This window comes from Pyricularia grisea (genome assembly GCF_004355905.1).
Source record: "Pyricularia grisea strain NI907 chromosome Unknown Pyricularia_grisea_NI907_Scaffold_1, whole genome shotgun sequence".
In the NCBI taxonomy this organism is placed as follows: domain Eukaryota; kingdom Fungi; phylum Ascomycota; class Sordariomycetes; order Magnaporthales; family Pyriculariaceae; genus Pyricularia; species Pyricularia grisea.
The window spans coordinates 4,240,073-4,264,012 of record NW_022156716.1 but is presented as its reverse complement, the minus strand read 5'-3'; the positions used below and the strand labels follow the sequence as shown (position 1 = coordinate 4,264,012).

The window sequence follows — 23,940 nt, the reverse complement described above, 5'->3', positions numbered from 1 at the left end:
ATTTTCCACAAGTTCATCTAGTCTGGTCTATCTGTATAGGCTCTAGTGTCGCCTTTATTTCCATGCTCAACTATTGTTATAGTATTCATCATGAACATCACTTCTTTCCTCGCATCTCCGACCACAGACTATCCACAATCTGAAACACGGCCGTCACGTCCCGTCCAAGGTCCTCGTCCACGCGACCTCCGAGACGTTGCTGAATCTTGTCAGGATGCCAACGCACCCTCTCCTCCTTTAGCCGAGCCGCGACGTCGCCGCCCGCTCGTTTCTCGCCCGCCGATGACGACGAAGCTGCCTTTGCATCTGCTGCCTCCTCCTCAGCTACAGCATCGAGACACTGCGTGAAAAACGCCTTCACCCCGGCCGCGTCGACGTCGGGCCTCCGCCCGCTCTCAACCGGCCAGGCATCACCCTCATCGGCAAGCAGACGCAGCGCCTCGTCCTCGGCCAGCCCCTTGTCCCAGCGCGCCCACGCGTCGCAGTACCTCGCCCAGCGCTCACGCCACTCCCTGCGCAGCCGTCTGTCGCGACCCCTCCGCAGCCTGGCCTCGACGGCATCGTCGACCCTGCCCGCGTCGTCCCTGGCCCTCCTATCCCGGGCCCTCTCCTCGTCGCGCTCCGCCCTCTCCCTCCGCTTGCGCTCCCTCGCCTCCAGCAGGCCCGCGTGCGTCTTCTCCCACATCTTGGCGCGGATGTGCGCCGCGTACTCGTCCTCGGTCATGGACTCGAGCTCGCCGCCGCCGAGCGTATGGATCGGCTGCCCGTACACGCCCTCCCAGTACGCCGCGCCCTCGTCGTCCGCCATGGCGTCGAACAGCGACTCGCGGAACGCCACGTCCGGGTCCAGCGGCGGCCCTGCGAACGGGTCTTCAGGCTCCGGGTCTGGCGGGGGCGCTTCTTCCTTGTGGCGCCGTCTTCGCCGGTGCCGATGCCGGTGGCTCCTCCGCTCTTCCTCGCCAGCTTCGTCGCCGTGGTCGTCGTGGTGGCGGTGGCGGTGACGGCTGCTTCCATGCCCGCCATCGTCTTCTCCTCCGCCGTGTCGGCGGGACGAACGGTCGTGGCGCTCAGGATCCCCACGGCGGCGGTCTGATTCCCTATGGCGGTCCTTTTTGCGCGCGGGGTCTTTGAAGCGGAACTTGCTGGGCCTGCTGCCGGAGTACGAGTCGTCCATTCCGCTTTTCGTCGATGGCACCCCTGCCTCTGCGTCGCGAGATGGGCGGTCTGATGTTTGCGGCTGCCCCTGGGGTTGGGGGGTTCGTTTCGGCGATGGTGGGGAGGCGCGCTGGGGCGGTTGCGGGCCGTCAGTCTGGTATGGGTTTATCGAGGAGAGGATGCGCGCCCGCTTGGACGGCCTTTCTGAGGGGTCCTGCATCATAGCATTGAGTGTTTTTAGGGTTGAGCTTGAAAAATGAGTCGGCCAAATGGTTGTTTACTGGTGATGAAAAATGCTGCAGGGACCAAGCCGTCGGTGACGTCGATCGACTTGCGGGCGCAGGGGTGTCGGGTCTCCACTGCAGGCCATTAAAGTTTGGGGAAAGTTTATATGTAAGGCCTGTAAACAGCAAATGACTGCTGTGCAACTTTGTGCTATATAATAGACCTGGGATGAACAAATCCGACGCCACCTTATGTGGCTTTAGGGCTGCTTCAATAAGCCTCCAGAAATCCCCGGTTTCGCCCTACCTACCTTACCTATGCAAACCGTGGTCTGCATTGGAAATCTTGGTACCTATCATTATATGTCCTTACCCACCTAGTTAGGAAAGTTGCAGGCATTTTCTCTCGGCATTGATATATAATAGGGAAAATAAAAAGTCAACAAAGACTCTAGATATGCGTTGTAGGCTATGCATTTTTTTTTTTTTTTTTTTTTTTTTTTTTTTTTTTTTTATCCGATATGAGCCCAGGTCATTTCTTCGGCAGTTACTGCGCCTGAAACCCAACACGGAAATCCCTTGTAGGCAAACATTATGTATTGAAACCCACCCAGACGCATCCCAAGGCTCGCCATCATACATCAAGATTACATGAACGAAAACAAGGTACTTGTTCGAGGGTCGACTTTCCGCCTAAACCCCACCTATACCCTCCTGACAAAATCACCAACTACACCCCCGAGCTGGCTGAAGAGCACGCCCTTGAAGATGGCCTCGCCCATCTCCTCACCCCAGTGCCCGGCGGCCTTAAGCTTCTCCTTCCAAGCAGTGCGCTGGGCGATCGGTAGCTCCTCCCATGCGACAGGGGACCCGCCCTCCTTGAAGGACGAGGCGTCAGCCTCGCCGTTGACTTGGTCAGATCCACCAGCATCGCCCGCGACGACAACGTGCGGCGCAAACTCTATCCCGCTCTCGCCCTCGCCCTCGCGGAGAACCACAGGTCCGTCGGCCTCAGCCAGCCTCTGCAGCAGGGGTCTAGCTTCGCTGCTTCCCTTGCTGGCCGCCAGATGCGCGCCCCATTTCGGTGGGTGATGGACCCAGCTAGCGGGGGCATACTTTCTGGCGCCAAGGACGGGCTTGTCCGTCAAGTTGCGGATCTCGAGGAAGCTCTGCATGATGATTGCCAGTAGCAAGATGCCCACTCCAAAGATGGTAAATACTGTCCTGGGCGATGGGGCTTTCGAGGCTGCCGCCACCACGTATCGTGGGGGTTGTTTTGGTTTGATGGGGTTCGATGCGCGACGTGCGCCCTTGGTCGAAGTAGTTACCTTCTCGGAACCTGGTGTGGCCAACTTCTTAAGTGGAATGGTGTGTACGACAGCCGTGTTCGCTACCGAAACGGACGCAAGTTTGACGACAGGTGGGCGCCGTGCAGAGGAGCCCGGTGCAGTGGGAGTCGTCGTCGCCGCTGCCGCTTTGGCCGATTTGGTCGACTTTGGCGGGGAGGTGCTGGATGTGATGAGACCGGCGGAGGTAGGCACCGGCGGGTAAAAATGAGAGAAGGAGAGACCAGAGATGGCATGCGGGTGCACATCCCGAACTGTGGTTAGCGGGTAGAGCTTGCTAAGCACCTCGATCCCCATTACGGATGCGTGCTCGAGTGTGTAGAGTGAGATGGAGAAGTCGGCTCCCGCAACAGCGATCACAAACTGCGTGTCACCATCACTTGCGCCGGGAGATGTGGGCGGGTGCAGGTTCACTGCGGCCAACGCTGTTGACTGCGCGACATGCTTCGGGAGCTTCGTCTGTATAGAGATACGCGCCGGAGCCCCTCCCTCGGTGCTAGCGGTTGAAGGGGCGGCCGGTAATCTGTATGTCTGCAGCACAACTCCTGTCCGCTTCGGCATGTTGCAGACCGCGACCAGAAAATTCGGCGTGAGAAACCTCATGGCTCGAAAGATGGGCCTGGCCCCTCCCGTCGCATTGTCGTGTGGAGTTGTGAATATCAGCTGCGGCTCGCCGTCGGAGGCGCCGGACTTGGAGATATTCAACATGTAGATCTCGTAGTCGTTGCAATAGACTAGCCTGTACTGCTCCTCCGATACCTGTATCACATCCACATCGTTGGCTTCGCTCTCCAGGTTCAGTCTTCCTCGGGGCTTGGGCACCGTGCCGCCCGGGGCCACATCGAAGACGGCTATTTGTGCCTGTTTTGCTAAACCGGTCGCAGCAGCGCCAACCTGCATGTAGCCAGAAAAGGGGGCCGAAACGCGTGTGATCCTCTGGTATGCATCGGCATCCTTTTCTGAGAATAGCGCAGTCCGCGAAAGCTCGGATATCTTGCCCGTTTTGCTCTTGGACGAGGGCAGATCGGCCCCAAAGATACGAAAGTGCTGATTGTTTCCCTTCTTTTGCTCTTCGGGACTTGAGTTGACGCCAGCAAACAAGATTGTCGACTTGCCCTTGCGCTGGCCGGCCGCTAAGCTAGTCACATTGTCTTCGTCGCGGCTCAGTTCGATCTCGGCGCTGGTTTCGAGTTCTTCTGGTGACGAGGTATCAAGGATTGTCTATTCAGGTGATAGTTGACAGAAATGTTAGTGGGGAGGTCTCGTTGGTGGGAAATATTCGTGTGGTTGCAGGCTTGGACGAACGATTTTGTTTCCGACACCACTCCTCCCTGCGCCTCCACCACCACCAACTATGAGACGATCTTGATCTTGCGGGTCAAAGTCGCATGCATAGAGGGGATATGTGAGGGTGATTTTGGCCGAGGCAGATGTCATGGTGGCGGGATTTTGGACGGCGCAAAGCCGTTGATGCACTTTGGCTGTGTCGGTGCTCTGTTACTGCGGTGCGCGGGGGTATCGAGGTACGGTAACGGATTGCGTGATTATTTGGTTTATTCGAGCAAAACAAAAATGCAGGCTATGGTATTGAACTCATAAGCGATACTTCTAGGATGGAGATTTTCGTGGAGCTGTATAACGATTGTTGTCCTCAAAGGTCATGGTTTTCATGTCTGCAAGATGAGCTCATTATTAAGGACTTCGGGCCAGCTAACCAAAAACTGTATGGCAAGCTTCCAGGTGCGGTCTTCCTATTTGGATTAAAGTGGGGTAGACCTCGGTCCTGTATTGCATCTGATTGGCTGTGGACCTTGAAGCTACGTAGTAGCCCGCTGCGTCGGGTTAGTCTGCATGGAATAATCTGGGTGCAGGGTAGCAAGGTAGATGCAGGTAGGGCAAAGTCCAATGTTCCCAGTCTACAAAGCTTGCTTTTTGAAATTTCCCAAGGTGGCAGCAAGCTGTTGGAACATCCATATATAATCCCCTCATAACGGCGATCCCATGCTCTACAAGTCCTCAAACCTCGCGGTAGGGTGCAATCCTATTCTTAAGTTCATACACAAGCTCGGATGCCTGGACTGCCGTCTTTGCCTCGAACTCGTACGTTTTCTCTGAATCAAAGTATACGGAGAGCTGTAAAGGAATCAGATGAGCACTCAAAAGCCGGCAGATAGTTTTCGCGACACTTGGGCCACTCCAGTCATACCACATTCACTGGGAAAAAAAAACTTACTTTGACAACTGTCGGGTGCCTCCTGGACACCTTGACACCAATCACATTGCTGAAATGAACTGTAGCCGTCTTGCTGGTAGCTTCAACCATTGGCTTGCCGCCCGACGAAGGTATAATGTGCATGTACTCGCCCTCGATAGAAAGAATCCTTTCGGCGGAACGCAGTGTACCCTTGCGAGACACGACATATGTCTTTGACCGTTCGTCCATTTCGTCCGAGTTGCTTGTTTGCTGCGCGAGCGGATGCGATGAGACAAGGGCAATGGCACTTATCCCGGCGGAGCTGGCTCCTCCACCAGCAGCCGTGACCTTCTTCATGTTGGTCCTCCTCCCGCTCGCTCCGCTGACACCTTGCTGTGAGTCGCCAAATGAAAATGGGTTTGGCGATGAGCTCCCTGGTGACCCCGTCGTTGTGAATGATCCTTCTGCACCAAAGCGCCGACGATGAAGTTCCAGATCGGCAACATTTCCGATTGAGGACACTTCTCGGTCGAGTAGAACGACGGCTCCTGACCCAGGAAGCTTGAGGACGTGGTTTCCTTTGTCCAGTTGCCTTTTGCGGCAGACAAGATCCAGAACTTCCTCCAAGTACGTGTCTGTCGTGACATCTAATGTGACCATCTGACCGGGAGCCACATCGGCAGAGTGTATATGTATGCGCAGGAGCTTCTTCCGCCCTCTAATCACATTAGGGGCCGGGTTTGCCACTGCCGGCGAGTCTGCCAGTGGCGCATTAGGCCTGAATGTCGTTGTAATAATTGGGTTCAAAGATGGGCCTTTAGGCTGCGCTGGTGGAGGTGGTGGCAGCAAAGACGCGTCTGGCATCGGAGTATTACGTGGTGTAAGCTCGTCGTCCTTAGTCTCTTCCTCTTGGTCGAACTGTGGTGTCAACTTTTGGTTTTCGGCGAACTCGGATGGTGAGGCTTGTACAAGCGCAAACTCATCGTATACTTTTGAGTTTGATCTGCCGCGCGCCGCCCTGTTGTTGGCATTGGTGAAGGATATCAGCTGCTTTTTGCGGTCTAGCGGCGGAAAATCCTCATCTACTTCGCCATCCTCCTCAACCATACGTAGCGTGAACCAGTTCACGTTGAGCTTATCCGCCGGCAGGGGTGGCTCTCGCTTTTCCTCTTTATACCTCCATAAACTGAGGCCGATCAGATCAGCAACTGTGACGGGTTGATTACCCCCTTGTTGCTGTGATGTTCTGTTTATAAGAACTTCAAAAGGCTTGGAGGCCTCCTTGGAAAAGGCAGGGTAGATGCGCAGTCTGATGGGGTTTGGATCGCCTTGGCCAGATAGGGAAGCAAAGGATTCGAAAGAATTTGCCGGCTTCGTCTTTTTGGCATTGAGTGCGGCTGATAATAAGCTCTTTGGCTGGATCATGCTAAGGGGTCGAACCATTGTCATGGGCCTAGGTGGTGGAAGCTTGCTGTTGTTATGTACTGGAGCCATTGACTTGCGAATAGTTGACCGTCTGGTAAATTGTCTCGGTGGCGTTCCCACAATCTGCGTCCTTTGCGGAACAATGGGTGCATTTTCATCCGGGTTAAGTAGAGTAACAGAGTCAATGCTACCAACCGCAGAAGACTCTGAATCGTCCGAATCGTCCTGTTCTTCAGCAAGTGGCTCACTTTCTCTCCGCTTGATGCTTGCGCCTTCTAGACCACCAGCATCACCGACATCGGTCTGTAGCCGAACCGTCTTTGCTGGTCCCCTGCTGGGCTCAGGTCGTCTGCCCTGGAAGCCTGAAGCTTCAAATTCGTTATCGGAGGATACTTCACTGCTGGTAACCGTGTCACGGCGTGCCCTCTCTTTGACCGTTTCAAGTGCCGATTGCGAGCCTCTCCTGATGGTAGGAGCACGCGGTGATGAAAGTGTCGAAGACTGGCGTAGATTCGAGGACTGTATGGGAGACGAGCCGGAACGGTGACGCAGCGGCATCTTGGCAAACTTGATTTGTTGAGCAGCCCTTTGATCCGGCTCATCGTCGCTCTCATCGCTCAAGTCGCTGCTGTCATCATCCTCTTGCATTTGTTCCCTGCGTCTGCGCCTTCTCGGGGCCGCCGGACCCCCGACGACGGCACCACCATCGTCGGCGTCGTCTTCGAGTGTCAGCCCCGTCACACGTGGCGCTTGGAAGTACTCGGAAGCAACGGCCGTCGGGATGGGGGGTGAGTGGGTTCGCTTGATGTGGGCGGGGTTCGATCGCCAGCCGGCGGCTTTGAAGGGTGCTGAACTTAGGAAGCCCTCGTTGAGGGTGATCAAGCGCTCTCCTACGCCATCGTTGACCTCGTTGAGGTAGGCAGTACGAAGTTGGTACGAGACCAGTCTGTACAGAGGTCAGTATGGCTCAAGGTGTGGATGTTTCAGGGCATGATTTCATACTCTTCAACTTGCATCACCGACATGATGGTTTACGAAGGAGATGGTAGCGAATAAGAGCAATAATGGCTATAGATTTGATCATGATCAAGTAGCAATTGGCTGTCGGAGCTGTGGACCGGCCTTTCAGCAAAACAGAAGATGAACAGAACAGAGCTAAACAGAGCTAGCGACGCGTCTTTAATGGCTTTAAACAGGCATAAATTTGCAGCTAATGCCGCTTTCGGCACTGCAAGAAGGTTGCGCAGGTGTCTATTTGTTGACGAGGGTTGAATGTCGAAGATATCGCGATGGCGGCGATGCAATGCACCTCCCCCGCACCGATCATTACAAGGGTTGGGTAGTGGAGTTCACGGTTTCCCCACTGTGAGACACACTGGAAGCCGTAGCTACTTTACCGTGCTCAATCAGGTACCTTGCACAGCTTGATTAGATACCTACCAAGATTTCTTGAGTCGAGGCACGCACTACTGCCACATTTCCAGCCTCCACCCCGTCTCCCTTATCTTCCTACTAGACAAATACTTGCTTATATTAAACCTGGTAATTGAACAGATTTGGACAAAATACTTTCCTAAATGGAACTCGGCCACGCATTACCCACTTCTAACGATAAGTGTAACAACCACGGTAAATCCCCGCTGATCTCGGAGTTGGTCCATAAAAATTGGCGGCATTTTACTACGGTAAAGGTGTTGCATCGCCCGGAAGTAGGGAGGAGCGGGGGGTGTTCTGGTCACTCGTCATATTACCGTACCTTGTGTAGCCATCCATGTGGCAGCATATAACAGGATGCCACCTCGGATCAGTCCCTCGCTTGGTCGTGCTCTCTTATCTGTTTGTGCATCATTTGAGTCTCGAGTCGGCATTCAACCAGTCCAGAGAGTCTTGAAGAGTCCACCGATTTCATATCGTCAACTATCACACTCAACACCTCTTGGACTCAAAATGCATGTTCAACTTTCCGCCCCCAACGGCAAGAAATGGATTCAGCCACTGGGTCTTTTTATCAACAACGAATTCGTCAAGAGCAGCAATGGCCAGAAGTTGACTACTGTCAACGCCGCCACCGAGGAGGATATTACTTCGGTCTATTCCGCCACCGAAGATGACGTTGACAAGGCCGTCAAGGCTGCACGTGCTGCTTTTAAGCATCCATCATGGAGGAACCTTTCCGGGACTGATCGTGGCGAGCTGATGCACAAGTTTGCCGACCTTGTTGTCAAGCATGCCGAAATATTAGCCACCATCGAGGCTCTCGATAATGGCAAACCCTACGCTGTCGCTCTTAGTGAAGATGTTGTCGAGTTGGAAAAGACTATACGATATTATGCTGGTTTTGCCGACAAGAACTTTGGCCAGACCATCGATGTCGGCCCGTCCAAGTTTGCCTACACTATCAAGGAGCCGCTTGGTGTCTGCGGCCAAATCATTCCCTGGAATTATCCCCTTGGCATGGCTGCCTGGAAGCTTGGTCCTGCACTCGCCTGTGGCAACACGGTTGTGCTCAAGCTTGCCGAACAAACCCCATTATCGATGCTTTACGCTGCAACCCTGATCAAGGAGGCCGGGTTTCCGCCAGGTGTTGTCAACATCATCAACGGCCTTGGTGGTGAGGCTGGAGCAGCCATTGTGCAGCACCCGGATATCGACAAGGTTGCCTTTACCGGAAGTACAGCCACAGGCAAGGCGATCATGAAAGCATGCGCAGGAACAATGAAGAACATTACCCTCGAGACTGGCGGCAAGTCACCACTCCTCATTTTTGACGACGCAGATCTTGAACTGGCCGTTAAATGGTCTCACATTGGCATCATGAGCAACCAGGGACAAATTTGTACCGCTACCTCTCGTATTCTGGTGCACGAATCTATCCATGACAAATTCGTCAGCCTTTTCAAGGACACCGTCGAAAAGGTGTCAATAGTAGGCGATCCATTCGACGAAAAGACCTTCCAAGGACCACAAGTCACCAAGGCACAGTACGACCGGGTCCTGAGTTATATAAAGTCGGCACAAGAAGAAGGTGCCACCATTGCTACGGGTGGCAAGCCGGCTCCGCAAAACGGCAAGGGTTTCTTCGTGGCTCCTACAGTGTTTACCAATGTCAAGACATCTATGAAAATCTACAAGGAGGAGATTTTTGGACCTTGTGTTTCTATCGTGTCGTTCAAGGACGAGGCGGAGGCGATCGAGTTGGCAAACGACACCACCTACGGTCTGGGTGCTGCCCTCTTCACTGGCAACATAACCAGGGCGCACCGCGTCGCCCGCGAGATCCAGTCGGGTATGGTTTGGATCAACAGCAGCAACGACTCTGACTGTCGTGTTCCTTTCGGTGGCGTCAAGCAATCTGGTATCGGTCGCGAATTGGGTGAGGCCGGTCTTGCATCTTATTGTAACATCAAAAGCGTACACGTGAACATGACTGCGCATTTGTAGTTTTTTGGGCATCAGAGCGTATTATTAGGCATAATGTAGCTTATCCGCAAATCAATACCTATACTCAAAGTCCCGGTCTTTGTCTTTGCAAATCGTTGGGCTTGTGTTGTTGTGCTGGGCGTGCAATCGGTCGACACAAGACCAAAAAAACAGTTTTTTTTAAAAGGAAACTTATTTCGTGATGGCTGGAAGACCTGCGGTATGCCATTTCTTAATTTGCACTGAGGTGATTTGCTATGCCATGACTAGCTAGGTATTTGGTGTAATTATGGGATGACAGCTCCATGTATCACTCCGGATCAAACAACCGTTCATCAAAAGATTCTACGGAAAGCTGCACTCCACCAATACGCATTGCATAAGTCGAGGAGCCTGACCCCTGCTTGTCTTGCTTGACATACCTGGCAACTTCAGTCATTTGAACATCTTGATCTTGAATCTTCATGATATCTGGTTACTGATCCAACTATCCATCGGATATTAATATATATCCACGTTCAATATTCAACATAATTGTATTTGTGAAACCTCCCTCAATATCAAACTTTTCACATAACCTTTTTCACAGATGTTACCATCTAAGCTAGCTAAGCAGCCACACCATTCATCTAGGGCTAGATCGGGCTACTTATGCACCTGCGGGAATATACCGTTCGTGATCAACATGAACCCCACAACACTGCAGAATTTTCACCTTTGTGGGTATTTAATATGCGCCCGATGCTCGACTTTCAACAAATCAAGTCTCTATAGCTCAGTGGCAGAGCGCAGGTCTCATAGTTTCTATGACCGTCTGATTCATCAGCGGGTAATCCTGAGGTCGACGGTTCGATGCCGCCTAGGGACAATACAGGACGTCAAAATCTGTTAACTTTTTGGTGATTGTTGTGGTAGGGGTAGGATTTTGATGGGTGGGGTTGAACTGTAAGGTTTTTGAACTGACATTCATTCCTGTCTGACTTTCTTTTCTACATCTTTGTATATTTATTTCATACTTTTATGACCCGAATTGAACTGGCGATTCTCATCTGAATGGTGGAGTAGGAGCCGAGATGTGATAAACGTTGTTGATATCACGTGCTGAACCCCGGCAATCTCCACGTTGCTCCACATGCCAGCCACGGAAATAAGAATTAAGGTTGTATGCTATTGTTTCCTCCGGTTATCATGAACCCGAGCAATGTTCCTTCCTGTTTAATTGTTCGATGACCGATTCAAGTCCCTGCATGCTTGCTACTGGTAGGCATACGCGCATTGTTTCTATTTTCCTTGGAACCCGTATAGTAGTAAATTTTGATATATACAGAGCACGCACAGCTTGACGTTTATTGCTGCACCTTCGATCGTCCTGGATTGCAAACCTCGGTGGGCAACTTACGGGCCAATCGCCTTACCTTTTAGGATGGAATGCGTTGAACACTTTGGATCTCGAGTGCGTTTCGTTATCTCAAGATCATGGTACCGTGCTCAAAGGCTTGTTTGTCAATAGACTTCAATGGGTATCGGTCTTGAAGCACAATAACGGCCGGTGTGCAAATATGAAATTACAGCTTAGAATTACTCAGGTTCGACATTAACCAGGGTGGCAGGTCTACATATCGAAGGACCTGGCATTGCAACGATTCTTATGAATGGCAGTCAGTTTCAATGCGCCCTAAAGTGAGCTATTTCAAGATAGAATGTCAATTGGGATTATCACTGCCTGCCCAGTCTCGGAGGTCTTGCCTCAATTCCGACCAACATATCAAGGTTCCCAGGGACGATGATGGTGGGTTTGGTCATAGGACATATCTTTGTTGTAATACGCAGTTTTATCCGCCAAGTTCCACTTAGTCGCTCGTATCATTTGTTTGTTCAATCTGCGCCACTAAGTTGAAGTTCAAGCGAGATATATACGAGTAATGTTTGTAACAGGTTCGTAAGCTACCATCTAGTTAATATGTAGAGTTTATAATTACTGTGAGACACATTAGCTAACACATACGACCATACCCACTGGAATATACGGGATCCCGTCCGCTCTCCCCTAGTCAAACCAGTGAGGGCCGAACTAGTACTCAGGTGGGTGACCACTGGGGAATCCTCGGTGTTGTATGTTTTTGCTTTTTTTGTCCATATGAAAAGCCTATCTTCGTTGCTCAGTTTTTTTCTTTTTCTTTTTTTCCGTTCTTTTTCTTCTCTGGGAAAATGTGGTTCGCACATCATACTGCGGCTGACGACTAGCTGAGCAGTTTTGGTAGCGGGCCTGAAAAAGCTTGCAGCAACTGGTGAATTTTGCCTTAGCGCATAGGGCTGAAATGTTATAGGTACCTGTCGCAGCTTTTATAAAGAGGTCTATGGGTATAATAATAATGTTTGTGCAATATTACTGATACCTGGGGAGTGCCACCTTGGCACTTGCTCTTTTTAAGATGGATGAAGCTGACAGATCCGAATTCGTGGAGGGTATAATTAATCTTGTTATGTCTATGGATAGGTTAGGGCCAATTCGGGTTGGCCGGTATGAGGGAAGTCTACATTATATGTGTGAAAGGATCTGGTTCTATATTTAGCACTTTCAAGACCGAGGAAACAAATTGGGTAGAATATGACTTATTAAAAGTCACTTATTTGGTAAATGGAGCTTATTTGATGCAAGGCATTTCTGCACACCTGGGCATGAGAGAGAAGTACCCCTTCTTTTGAGCTCTGAGTGAAAACCGCCATCACTGTGTCGGAACTGGACGAGATAATCTGACTACAAATTGACTTCTTTAATAATAATCATCTTGCGTAACCTTCCAAGGGGCGATGTGCCTCGATGTATGGACATGTTCCGCGGGAATCCGGATGAGCCGGAGATTTAGGCTTTGTGTTTTGCTGACATGTACTGTAAATGGGGTTTAAAAATATGTCGATCGTCGCGACGCACCGCCCTTTGGCGTTTTCGGGCCTATCCCAGGACCTGTTTGTGTATGGTCGTTATCATTATCATATAACTTATATATCTTAAGTCTAAACTAGGTCTAGACTCTACTTTTAATCCAACGAACATGGTCCCATGCACGGGGCCGTTCATAGGGCTAATCTACCTAGTGTTAGTTCTAAGGTTCAAGTATACTGTTCTAATTTCAGATCGGTATGAGACGGAAAAATAAGGTTAAAAAAACTACCAGGTCAATATCCAAGGTATCACGTAATGATCAACGCTTCATCTTTATACTAAACGACGCTAATATTATATACAAATTGAAAAAAGTACTTAGTATGCAGTAGCTTGCTCAATATAACTACACTTCAACATTATCATGCCAAGAAAATAAAATGCTCAAAACCGAACCAGAATTTCCAATGTTAATCTCCTCTCCATGAACCCCCAAACAGGTGTCTTACAAGCGCATCCTCAGGTATGCTTCCGTCGTGGGTACTGCCTGAATGCATCTGTCCCATGCCGAACCCGTCGATCGGTAAAACAAGCGCATCACGGAACAACCTAGGCTGGCCAATGGACGACAGGTTTTTAAGATCTGTCAAACTATCGTCGGTCTTTTGTAGATATTCCCAGACCACATCCGTCCATGCAGCTGGGCCAGTCGAGTTCAGGACCTCAAAGTTGGACGGCTTCCATATCGGATTTTGGCCGTCTGAGTTGTGCTCTCGCTTCAAGTAATCCCAAGACTCGACAATTCGGGATATCATCATCTGGAAGACGGGGTGGCGAGGTGCTGCAGCAATGGTCCATTGACAAAATTGAATCGTATGGGGGATATCGTCCCATGTACCTCCGTCACGTTGGTCGAATTCGATACCGACCACGAGCCGGGTTTGGTTTCGGAACGACATAGGTACCCACTGGTCGATAGGCTTCAACGCAACAGTGTCTGTATCTGTGTAGACACCGCCTTCAATATAGAGAAGCATGTATCGAAGTAGGTCGGATTTCATGCCGACATTGGGCAAAGAGTTGAAGAGTGATACGATAGTCTCGTTGTCGCCAAAGTGATGCTTGACAAAGTCCTTTCCACCATCTTCGCCAACCAAAGTACTGGAACAATAGTCAGTCAAAGCATGAGCAAATAATATGTCGACTTTACTTACTATCTGTAATCCCTGTTCATGGCCAACCAGGTAGCCGTCTCCTTTAAACTGTCTGTGTTGACAGGAGTATCATCACCCCAGGCTTTGGGCAGCATAATCTGCCATATATTTGGAGGAATGAGGTGGCCCGCGTGTGACTTGTGCCCGTATGCATCATCCCAGGTGCTGTGATATTTAGGACCTCTGAAGGTATGGTTGACCTGTTTGACTAGTTGACCCGTCCGCTGCACGATTGTGGTGCCGTAGAGCCAGCATGTTGACAAAACAGTCAGGGCGAGAACAGCCAAAAGCCCTTTGCGGTATCGCGGTCGTGATATGTTCTGAGTGGCCTGCTCAAACATCAAGGATATGGAATTTGGATCGGCCATCCCAATCGACATCTCTTTCCAAGGTGCCATGTGAAAGGAAAGTGGAGAATGAACGTATAAGACGGTAAAGGAAAGGGTTTGTTTTTGTTTACTATTAAAAGAATGTGTGCCAGTCGAATCCTTTTGTGTGTGAATGAGCGACAAGGGCAAAGGCAAAAGCTACATGCCAACCCTTCCAGTTCGTAAAAAGGGAGCCAACCAGATAGATGGGACAGGAAGGCATGTAACAGTTACCGAACAGAGATATAAGCAACAAGCTTGGCAAGGCTTACTTGGAGGTGGGTGACCCCACCCCTGTTTGTACAATCAAACCGCATGATTAAGTTCAAAGGTTCAAAAGACCACTAGCGATACGGAGGGCATTTTGCACAAAAGCGTTGTTGGGCTGCTCAATGAGCTGACAGTATGCCAAGAGCGGCAATCAGAATAAACTAGGCGAGCTGAACAGCAGGGATACGGTGGCATGATCCGCTCCCATTGGGTTACATGGACGACAATCACCCCCACTTACTGGTGGACTTTTGAGAAGACTCTGCTCGCTGAAGTACGAAAGTAATCAAACCTGCGACCAACAGTCTAGATCGTTGACCCTTGATTCAAAATCTCCATATATCTCCATATATCTCCATCAACCCGTACCGTTGTCCCGCCGCAGGAATCTAGATGGAAAGCCACCACAAAGAAGCAACATCAACTGTACGGGATAGAGCCAGGCTGATGATCAAGCTGGGCAGGAAAGTAGGTAAGGTTGGTATATTACTGATTGTATCGGTGACAGAGCAAACGGCGGCGAGCTGATTTATTATTCCCCTCGCCGTTCCGCTTCGTCCTGACTGTGTGCGACCCTCCCCTGCTATGCATGCCCACCCATGACTTGTTCCAACATGTCCTGTCCAATAGGAAAGAAACGTGAACCAGCTGTAGTGCAGGACCCGGACCCAAATGTGTAAAAAAGATCAAATTGCAAAGGGACAAGTTTTAAATGGAGATTTTTTGGAGCTATCGTTCTTGCAACTTTTTTTCTCTCTTAGTTTAATTTCGAGCATAGCCACACATATTTCTCATCTCATTTGCATTGGCCTTTGCTATCAAAGTCAAAAAACCAAACAACGAGACGAGTCACAAATAACCATGGCACCCATTCGTTTGGGACTGCTCGCAACGTCATGCTTTGCCAGTTATGCTGTACTACCGCATATTTTTTCTTATCAGGCAGGAATTATCGATATTCTAATGGAACCCCGACTTTTTTTGTCTTTTCGGTGGCAATACGCCCGCCGATGTGCTTGCATTCCCCACCAATGCGCCCTTTTCGAACGGACGGTAGCTGTCCGATCGAGTACACCACTACCTGCACCAAGACCGGAAGCAATCAGGTCGGGCAAAGCCAAACAAACAAAATAACCCTTGATAAATCGTGTAGGTGGCTTAGAGCTCGGGGAAAACGCCCCCATGATGGTAAGCGAGGGGGCTTTGCAAGGAGTAAACGGGATCAGCGCCGTCCATTTCTGTAGGTAGGAAAGCTTCGTTTTAACGCCGTAGATCCCAAATTCGACCATTTTACTCCCGAACAAGGTTTTGCAAAGACTGAACCAGGTAGTACTTAGCTGTATGACTACCGGGGAAACCCTCAATGTTGAGTGATTTTTGTCTTTTTTCTGTCGATGGTCGTTGCGACCTGTACCTTATCACTTCGAAATATTGATCCCCCTTTTTATTGTATTGAGTTTTTTTTCTTTTTTAGAGACCGTCCTGTATCAAAAAGAGCCACTCGCTCTTATAACTAATCACAATACCTGCGGCATTTTCCTTGAATGTCTTATTATGACCTATGAGTGGAGTGTCTCCTGGGAAGCCGGCCATGTCTCTTTCCGAGTTGTAGATACCGATGTGGCCACCAGAATACCTTGTATGCCGATATCGAGGGTCAGAATTGCTCAAGCATATTATTGATGACGAAAGAGATGATACCGATGCGGGAAGCAGGCTGAACAAATCTCAAATTGCCATCGTATGTTGTCAGTAGTGCCTCAGTCTGGCTACGTAAGTGCCCTGCAACCTTTTTCGACCAGCGCGCTGAAACATTGAAGTTAGAGATATCTCGCCTTGCGCACTTACTGCGGGACGACACGATTGATGATCTTGATATGATGAAGTAGGGTTTGGAGATTGTGAAGCACCTGTACTTGTCCACTACTCATTTTCACATCATCGGTTTCACCGGTAATTTGACTCTGCTTTAAAATAATTTTATACTGTGTTGGCATGTTCGGAAACGATCTGATCATGTTGCTGCATCGATTACAAGGCGCAGGCATCTCAGATGCACTAGATCCTATCCCATCCCCGTTCGTACAAGTCACCGATTACCACACGAAGGGGGCAATAAGACTTTGTCGGGCCATGCTCAGTGAGTGTGAGAGCAATGGCTTGTCCAGAGCTTTGTCAGAGTATGTAATTTATTCACTCCAGGTTTCCATTGGCTTTTCAAGTATTCTGACAACACGACAGGATCCTTGACGCTCAGCTAAAGGTGTCAATCTGCAGCTGGAGAAATACGGCCGGGGAAGGGAAGCCATCCACGAAAGAGACAGTACATCCTGGAAGACAGACCGATATGATGTGAGTCAAGAACGAGAATGCAGGAAGTGCCGGCCTCGACAATGCTTCCAAGCGTGACGATGAGCAAGACATCCAATGTATTCGACGCTCGGTCACGCGATTGGTCGACGAATGCCGGAAGCTTGTGAGCTTCCTTGTTGAGAATATGGAGATTGACAGCTACCAGTGACTGCTGAGCTGCTACGGAGATTGGGTCGGCCACGAGCCTTCGATAAAGAATAAAACATTGGCTGCAGCTAGACTGATGGCATTTCCTACAAGTCCTAGACTACGGATTTGCAATTGACAGCATAGTGCCGGCCTTCCAAGCAAGTAAAAGGGTGTCAATAGGCTAGAAGCACCTTCTAACAATTAAAATTGACCAGCAGATTCGATATCAGGGCAGGGACAGTTAATTAGTTTGAAGATGCTGAGGGAGCTCAAGATTACCAAGCTGTGTATAGTCTAGTGTAAGAGCTCGACAAATATCAACTGGTTACAGGCCCGGTGGCGTAATGGTAGCGCGTCTGACTACGATTCGAGAGATCAGCAATCAGGAGGCTGCAGGTTCGAGACCTGCCCGGGTCGACTGAAGATCAGTTGTTTTTTTGCTTTCGTGTTTTTGCGCCTTCATATCAATCTGGTCTCGCTCGTATTGTTGTTTTGCATCTTCACTTCATTATCTGTGTTATCATGCGTCGCCGGATTGGGGTTTTTTTTTTTTTTTTTTTTTTTTTTTTTTTGGCAAAGGTATATTGTGGCATGTGATTGAAAACTCTCAATCAACCTACGTGCGTGTGTATAAGCAGGTGGCTTAGCGCGTTTGGTTTACATGCTCCCTCCGTCTTTCAAATGCATCAAACGGTTTGTCAACAGCGACTTCCATAACATATTGCCCGGCTTCTGGTCTCTGTACACTGCTGGTACCCAAATGTTACCGCAGTAGGGGCCCGGTGATTTTTCATAACCGCCCCGTGTTCCCTTCTCCCACCAGAACAGGTCACACTGCAGAGCCCAACCAGCGCCATAATAGGCTGCACAGCTGCAAAAGGTCGACTATCGATTGGCCGTTTACATATGCCAAATGCTGTGGTTGGCGCGTTTACCGCAGCCAAGGTTGCTTGGAGAAGTGATGAAAAAGTAACTCGGTGCACTTAAACATCTCTTTATCCTATCGCCAACACATAATAAGGTCCACGGCAAGTAAATTTGTTTCTTATCTCATTTGGACTTTCTCAGCTCCAGCTGTGGCATAAGAACAAGTTGACTGTTTCCACAAAAAGGCCACCTGCCAGTACAACTAATGAATTTAACTATCATGATTTCCACAAAGGATTCCAAAGAAACTACTTCGCGCCGAGAGTGCTGTTGCAGCATCTCTTGGTATGCGCCTCATCGTATCACCGAGACCTCGTTATTTAAAAACCTAGCAGGCCGCCCGATGGCAACCATGACTAGAGCTCAATACCCGAACCCCTTCCGGCGCTACAACATAAATCGATCCCTTTGCAGCCCCGCAATACGTAGGGTCATGAGAGCCAGAAGCTTGCTAAAGCCTATATGGCGCATCTTGCTAATGGCCAGGAAAAGCTGTGATAATCAAGGGACGAAGTAAATAAACCTCGCTCCATAAGTGGCATCGACCAATAGCCTCGAACCAGCCTGGCTAATCTCTCGAATGCTTCCGGAGTAGTAAATCGAATGACTTCAAATTAGTCGAGACAGATGACTATCTGAGGTTCTTGCGCAAGATTGTTGACCGGTATTTCAGGATCAAGAGAGGCCACCACCCCAGTTGCCGCGGGGCCATGTATTTGTTGCCTCTTCGCAGGGGGTTGGTCTACTTCAGCGGGCAATTCCTCGGTGACTTGATCTTTTCTCAAATTTTTCTTTTGTTGTCTGGTGATGGCCGCTCGAGCTTTTTGCTTCGAGTTTTTAAAGGTCTGGTATAGAAGCACCGTGACACAACATACGATCCTACATAAGCGGATATCAGTATTATCTCCACCGAAATAAATAATGAGGCCCATTAGCGGCATGGAATCAAAAGACTATATAACTTACTCCGAAGAATCGTCTGGCCAGATAGGTGATTTAGGTGCCCGATGAGGAACAGAGGCAAGACCGAACCACTGAAGAGCCCGGGATTCTTGACTATTAAGATTGCGCTGGAGGAACTTGAGTGAAAGCCTGATGAATGCCTTCTTCATAACCTCTTGCTGCAGGGATTCCAACTCCTGCCTATGTTGCGCATTGACAGGGTCAGACAGGAAATCTCTCAGCTCCCGCATCAGAGCTGTGTGGTGCAAGCGACGCAGGCCAAGCGACTGAACGACTTGCTCTTTCGTAGTCTTGGCAGCTATATTCAAGTTAGCCTTGAGAAATTTCATAGGAGGCCATGGGAGTACGTACTAAATGCCGGGATGAACTCAACAAGCCTCTCAGGGTCATCGTCAGGGCCGTCTATTCGGCGAGGCATGCAGTTCTCCGAACGTATGTCAACATCGCCTGGGGGTTCCACAGGTGGGATGTCTGACGGGAGCGTGTATTGAGGCGCTCCTAGATCCTGATCCTGAAATGAATCGAGCTCTAGGTTGAAGTCCCAGTTCTGCAGTATGTCCGGACATGCTTGAGCGTCACGAACGAAGTCTGGTTCAGGTAATGAAAAGTCAATTGCGAGATCTTCCTGAGTAAAATCTGCCCAGTCTGGCCAGATAAGTTCCGAGTCCCAAGATATTTGGAAATCGTCTGTCAGCGTGAAGCTGTGGGTACTAACGTCTAATTGTCCTTGAGCTTGCGCGCCTTCGCAGGGTGGTGTTGGGAAAGTATGCTGCAGCTCAGGACGTTGCGTTTCAGCGCTCACAAGAGATGATGCGGGTTCTTGAGAGAATGGTGGGGTTTGTGGCACATTCTCCAGATTCAGTTCTGGCTGGGATAAAGTGACTGGTGAAGGGCTGGGCAGCACCAACGTTGATCGTGGTGGCAGAAGGAGTGCCGGTGGTTTTGGAGGAGCTGGCAGCGCTAGACCGGTGAAAGTACTGCTGCTGCAGGAAGCAGGCGGTGATGGTGGCAAGGTCGCCTCCATAAAAGGGGAGTTTGAGCCATTGCCATCGTCGTCGCCATCACCAAACAGCGATGCAGAGTCAAAAAAGTCTGCTTCGCCTCCGCCAAACAGAGAGTCGCCATCGCTATCGCAGTTACCAACTGCACCATCTGTACCCATGGACACCATGTCAGGCAGTCCGGGATTTGACTCAATCAAAGTTTAGACATGGCAGGTTTTCTGGATGCAACAAAGTTGCGATGCCGCCGATAGATATTAGAAAAGTGAGGTTCAAGTGAGTGGGTGTTTTGTTGGCTCTTGGAAAAAAGAAAAATCGAGTCACCAGTGGAATTTGCTGCAGTGAAGCACGTTGGGATACAGGGACTTGGAGTTACACGTGATGCACAAACCGCGCTCAACCTTTTCGAACCGCACTGTACAGGCCTACAGTTTAATGGACACTCCAAGCGTCTTTGCACTGCGCGTCCCATGCATGCGTGCTGCACTGTACCATACCTACCTTGGCTTGCTAGCAGTTCACGGCGGTGACTCCGAATCTCACATCCTTGGACGTACGTTAGCTAGCGTTCGGTGACCGGCATGATGCATCTCTTGCCTGTCCAATAAGCAATTGATTGATCGCAAGACCCAGCCCTTATATGGAAGTTTTACCTACCGTACCCTGGCAACCATGAAGTTGTATCCAGGTAAGGTATTCCTGATGCTTTGCCATAAGCACTATTCTGTCTCGCTACTTACCGCTTTGGTGGTTACCTCAGGACTACTCTTCCCCCACCTCAGCAGGTGCCCGGGAACTGCCTGCTGTTTTGAGCTTGCTCATAGAGACAATGGCTGGCACCAACACAGATTGAGTGATTCAAATCAAGGGCAATACTGAAAATCGGATTGAGGTTTCTCACATATCTTTTTTACTACTCACTAGCTGCATCCTGGGAGCGACAAGAACGAGTAGCAGAAGATATTGCGTCCACCATCTTGGATTGAACAACGTAAACCCCAACTCTCAAGAAGTTGACTAAAATTACGGAAAACCATCATCTCTTGATGTGCCCCTCAATTCAAGTTTTCACCCGCAACTGAGCGACAAGATTTCCCGTGCCAATTTCAATACATTCCAGACCACTGCATTAATACGATTTTGTCTGTCCGAACTACTGCGCGCTCAATTCCCAAGGCGGCTTCTGACTGATTTCGCAAGCAATCTTCTCTTTCCTCTCCTAATCAATGACCCCCGACCCCGCGCCCTCGGCCGCGGCCCCAGACTCGCGCATCAACACCAAAGATGGAAGACAGTACTGGGAGACCGTCAGCGCCGACGTCGATGGCATGCTAGGCGGGTTTCCCTACGTGACCAAGGTCGATCTTCAAGGATCCAAAAACTTCTTGGCCAAGATGGGTATTGGCAACAAGGACGGGCTGAAGACGTTAAAGTCTGCCCTGGAGGGGGGCGCTGGGTAAGTCTAGTGTTACTCTCTGAATAGAACGAGTAAGGGTAGGCGACCGGGCTGATCGTAGTCGTGTTTTGCGCATCAAGCATCGGGAGGATAACCAAAGGACTACTTCTCGACGTTGCTGAGCAGGTTGACATTGTGGAACCCATCGCCAAGTTCACAGAAGGCCTTAGTGAGATCTCTGGTGTGAGGACGGTGAGCAACATTGGGCTGGAGGAATGGACACCACCGCCTGGGATTCAGTACGATCTCGTTTGGACGCAGTGGTGTCTAGGCCATCTCACCGATCAACAGGTGATCACCTACTTGGAGAGGTGCAAGGCTGCCTTGGTGCCTGAGACTGGGTTCATCATTGTCAAGGAGAACCTCAACACTGGGATTGAGGATTTGTTTGATGATGTGGATAGTAGTGTCACTAGGTTAGTCCTGCCCATACTCAGGTTGCTCATGTTTTGATGTTCTGACACGACTTTTTAGGCGAGACGAGAAGTTCCTTGAGCTGTTTAAGGCTGCTGGGCTTCGGCTAGTGAAAAGCGAGATACAAAGAGGCATGCCTAAAGAGCTCTTCCCAGTCAAGACTTATGCTTTGAGATAATCTACACGGTGTATCCTGGAGCACATAGGCTGTATGCCTTCCTGTCATTTTGCATCAAGAAAACATGGCGCCATCTTTCGCTTAATTCTTTCTTCTTACAATATTCACCAGCAACCTCACACGTACCGCACCACCCATACCTCACTTCTCAAGCTTGAACTTGTACGGATCAAGGCCCTTGACACCAACATCGATCCTGAAAAGCCCACCGTCGTATTTTTTACTCCACTCAGGTCCGTCATCGTCACCAGCTGTGGTGATGTACAAATCAGTACCAACAAACTCGACACACGTGATGTTGTTGGTCGGCATCTTGATGACACCCGTAACCTTGCCTTCGGGCGAGATGCGAAGCACTCGGGCCTCGCCGTAGAATGCATGCCATATGTTGCCCTCGGCATCGACACGGAAGCCATCAGGGCCGCCGGAGCCGTCGTGCTTGTATAAGATACGCTCGTTGGATAGGCTTCCATCCTCTAGCGAGTAGTCCCAAGCCATGATGACGCCGGCTGTGGTGTGCGTAAAATACATGATCTTGCCATCTGGCGACCAGCCCACCGAATTGGGAATGGTCAGGTCGCTAAGGACAGTCTCCTTGGACTTGCTGCCATCGAAGCGCATTAGGAAACCTTGGGGAATGTTAAGGGTCAATACAAAGCTCCCCTTGAACGTGCATAATCTCAATCACTTATATGAGAGAAGATAACTTACCCTCGGGCCACACGCCGTTCAGGTAGAAGTCGTTCATAGTCCCGATCCAGAAGCGACCATGCGGATCGACAGCACCATCGTTGCCTCTCAGACGCTTGTCGTCCTCATCCTTGAACTTGGTCAGATACTCGTACTTTCCCGTCTTGCGGTCCAACGTGGCCATGCCGTACTTGAGACCGACTAGGATCTTCTCGGCAGGGTCGACGCCTTCAATGTCGGCAGTCACACCGATGGGGACGTCGATCTCGAGAGTCTCGAGAGAGTCTGGACCCTTGTCGAGGGACACGGTATGCAGTCTGTTCTTCTTGATATCAAGAAAGCGCAGGCGGTTGTGTTCCTTTTCGTAGTAGGGTCCCTCACCAAGGGCGCAGTGAAGGTTGATCCACGGCTCCTTGACCTCCCATGACTGTATATCTTGGCCCGCCATGATATTGTTGGTGGTGGATGGACTCCTATTTCGTGGCTTGTCTTTGCTTGATGTGGTGTTGGTACCTGCCCTGGTACTTTTTTTTTGAAACTAGTTTCTCTCCACTAATTATCGACTATGATGATATCATAAAAGTCTGGTTGTTGAACCATGATGGCAACCATCTGGCCGGGTAGGTGATGGCGAAGCAGCTCTCACTTAAAAGTCTCACCCGAACCGAGCGGCTTGCTGTCCCGATCCGATCAGCTTCCAGTTAATGATAACGCAATGACGGGAGAGGGGCAAAATCCCCACGTAACAAGCTGATTCAACTGCTCCATTTTTGGCTGAATTCAACGGGGCTTTGACGGAGCAATGCTCCCCGCTCAATTGGAAGCGCAAATGTACACCTAGTCTACCTAGTATTCATCTGGCCTTCGGCGTTGCTATTGCTACCTATACTCCCAGTATAACATCTAACTACCCCGCGCTGTAGAGGGGCAATCAGCGGCGTCACTGTATGCCATTTGGTTTATTTTCAACACTTGAATTAATCGAGAAGAATACAACACCAGCTCGGTCGATTTGAACAGTTGGAAAACTACCTATCTTTCCCAAGTTTTGTTCTCGTCAGACCATCAAATCTTGAACAATCCGTTGTTTCGCCACTGATTGATTGCAGGCAGCGGCTCCCGGGCCTGTACCCCGTCCCTCCCCGCACAAGATTGCATTTCTGGGCCGGGAAAATAACACGCAGAGAAAGAAAATACAGCCAGCAAAGAGGGTCGGTTGACCTTGGCAACAGCTCACCGGCTGCATGTGCCGCCATCCAATTCACGTCCGGGTATAATCGACATGCTCGCCATATCAAAAAAGGCTTGT

The 23,940-nt window shown here is 50.1% G+C and overlaps 8 protein-coding genes across 8 annotated transcripts; 2 read left to right on the top strand and 6 right to left on the bottom strand.

Moving 5' to 3' along the window:
- Nucleotides 1–97: 97 nt before the first annotated feature.
- Nucleotides 98–1,375, bottom strand: PgNI_01298 (uncharacterized protein; the record flags this gene model as incomplete). Its single annotated transcript, XM_031121371.1, has 1 exon — nucleotides 98–1,375. The coding sequence occupies one exon, from the start codon at nucleotides 1,373–1,375 to the stop codon at nucleotides 98–100; it is 1,278 nt and encodes a 425-aa protein (XP_030986297.1).
- A 529-nt stretch (nucleotides 1,376–1,904) lies between these two features.
- Nucleotides 1,905–4,380, bottom strand: PgNI_01297 (uncharacterized protein). Its single transcript, XM_031121370.1, has 2 exons — nucleotides 4,031–4,380; nucleotides 1,905–3,946 (listed from the first exon to the last, which is right to left on the bottom strand). Exons 1-2 carry the CDS (start codon nucleotides 4,160–4,162, stop codon nucleotides 2,084–2,086), a joined length of 1,995 nt encoding a protein of 664 aa, XP_030986304.1. The 5' UTR covers nucleotides 4,163–4,380; the 3' UTR covers nucleotides 1,905–2,083.
- A 71-nt stretch (nucleotides 4,381–4,451) lies between these two features.
- Nucleotides 4,452–7,617, bottom strand: PgNI_01296 (uncharacterized protein). The gene is made up of 3 exons (XM_031121369.1): nucleotides 7,347–7,617; nucleotides 4,959–7,290; nucleotides 4,452–4,858 (listed from the first exon to the last, which is right to left on the bottom strand). The coding sequence occupies exons 1-3, from the start codon at nucleotides 7,367–7,369 to the stop codon at nucleotides 4,742–4,744; spliced, it is 2,472 nt and encodes an 823-aa protein (XP_030986305.1). The 5' UTR covers nucleotides 7,370–7,617; the 3' UTR covers nucleotides 4,452–4,741.
- A 674-nt stretch (nucleotides 7,618–8,291) lies between these two features.
- Nucleotides 8,292–9,785, top strand: PgNI_01295 (uncharacterized protein; the record flags this gene model as incomplete). The annotated part of the gene is made up of 1 exon (XM_031121368.1): nucleotides 8,292–9,785. One exon carries the CDS (start codon nucleotides 8,292–8,294, stop codon nucleotides 9,783–9,785), a length of 1,494 nt encoding a protein of 497 aa, XP_030986302.1.
- Nucleotides 9,786–12,961: 3,176 nt separating this feature from the next.
- On the bottom strand, nucleotides 12,962–14,414 carry PgNI_01294 (uncharacterized protein). Its single transcript, XM_031121367.1, has 2 exons — nucleotides 13,863–14,414; nucleotides 12,962–13,809 (listed from the first exon to the last, which is right to left on the bottom strand). Exons 1-2 carry the CDS (start codon nucleotides 14,258–14,260, stop codon nucleotides 13,119–13,121), a joined length of 1,089 nt encoding a protein of 362 aa, XP_030986303.1. The 5' UTR covers nucleotides 14,261–14,414; the 3' UTR covers nucleotides 12,962–13,118.
- A 3,651-nt stretch (nucleotides 14,415–18,065) lies between these two features.
- PgNI_01293 (uncharacterized protein) lies at nucleotides 18,066–20,063 on the bottom strand (the record flags this gene model as incomplete). Its single annotated transcript, XM_031121366.1, has 3 exons — nucleotides 18,066–18,808; nucleotides 18,896–19,190; nucleotides 19,244–20,063. 3 exons carry the CDS (start codon nucleotides 20,061–20,063, stop codon nucleotides 18,544–18,546), a joined length of 1,380 nt encoding a protein of 459 aa, XP_030986300.1. The 3' UTR covers nucleotides 18,066–18,543.
- Nucleotides 20,064–21,119: 1,056 nt separating this feature from the next.
- Nucleotides 21,120–21,941, top strand: PgNI_01292 (uncharacterized protein; the record flags this gene model as incomplete). Its single annotated transcript, XM_031121365.1, has 3 exons — nucleotides 21,120–21,349; nucleotides 21,430–21,765; nucleotides 21,824–21,941. The coding sequence occupies 3 exons, from the start codon at nucleotides 21,120–21,122 to the stop codon at nucleotides 21,939–21,941; spliced, it is 684 nt and encodes a 227-aa protein (XP_030986301.1).
- A 141-nt stretch (nucleotides 21,942–22,082) lies between these two features.
- PgNI_01291 (uncharacterized protein) lies at nucleotides 22,083–23,079 on the bottom strand (the record flags this gene model as incomplete). Its single annotated transcript, XM_031121364.1, has 2 exons — nucleotides 22,083–22,570; nucleotides 22,653–23,079. 2 exons carry the CDS (start codon nucleotides 23,077–23,079, stop codon nucleotides 22,083–22,085), a joined length of 915 nt encoding a protein of 304 aa, XP_030986298.1.
- Between the last annotated feature and the right edge of the window lie 861 nt (nucleotides 23,080–23,940).

Coding starts and splice junctions, on each gene's coding strand:
- PgNI_01297 (XM_031121370.1), bottom strand. CDS start 4,162: ATGACATCTGCCTCGGCCAAAATCACCCTCACATATCCCCTCTATGCA. Junction 3,947..4,030: donor GTGGTGTCGGAAACAAAATC/GTTCGTCCAAGC, acceptor TCACCTGAATAG/ACAATCCTTGATACCTCGTC.
- PgNI_01296 (XM_031121369.1), bottom strand. CDS start 7,369: ATGTCGGTGATGCAAGTTGAAGA. Junction 7,291..7,346: donor TCGGTGATGCAAGTTGAAGA/GTATGAAATCAT, acceptor ACCTCTGTACAG/ACTGGTCTCGTACCAACTTC. Junction 4,859..4,958: donor GGCACCCGACAGTTGTCAAA/GTAAGTTTTTTT, acceptor ATTCCTTTACAG/CTCTCCGTATACTTTGATTC.
- PgNI_01294 (XM_031121367.1), bottom strand. CDS start 14,260: ATGGCACCTTGGAAAGAGATGTCGATTGGGATGGCCGATCCAAATTCC. Junction 13,810..13,862: donor ATGAACAGGGATTACAGATA/GTAAGTAAAGTC, acceptor CTATTGTTCCAG/TACTTTGGTTGGCGAAGATG.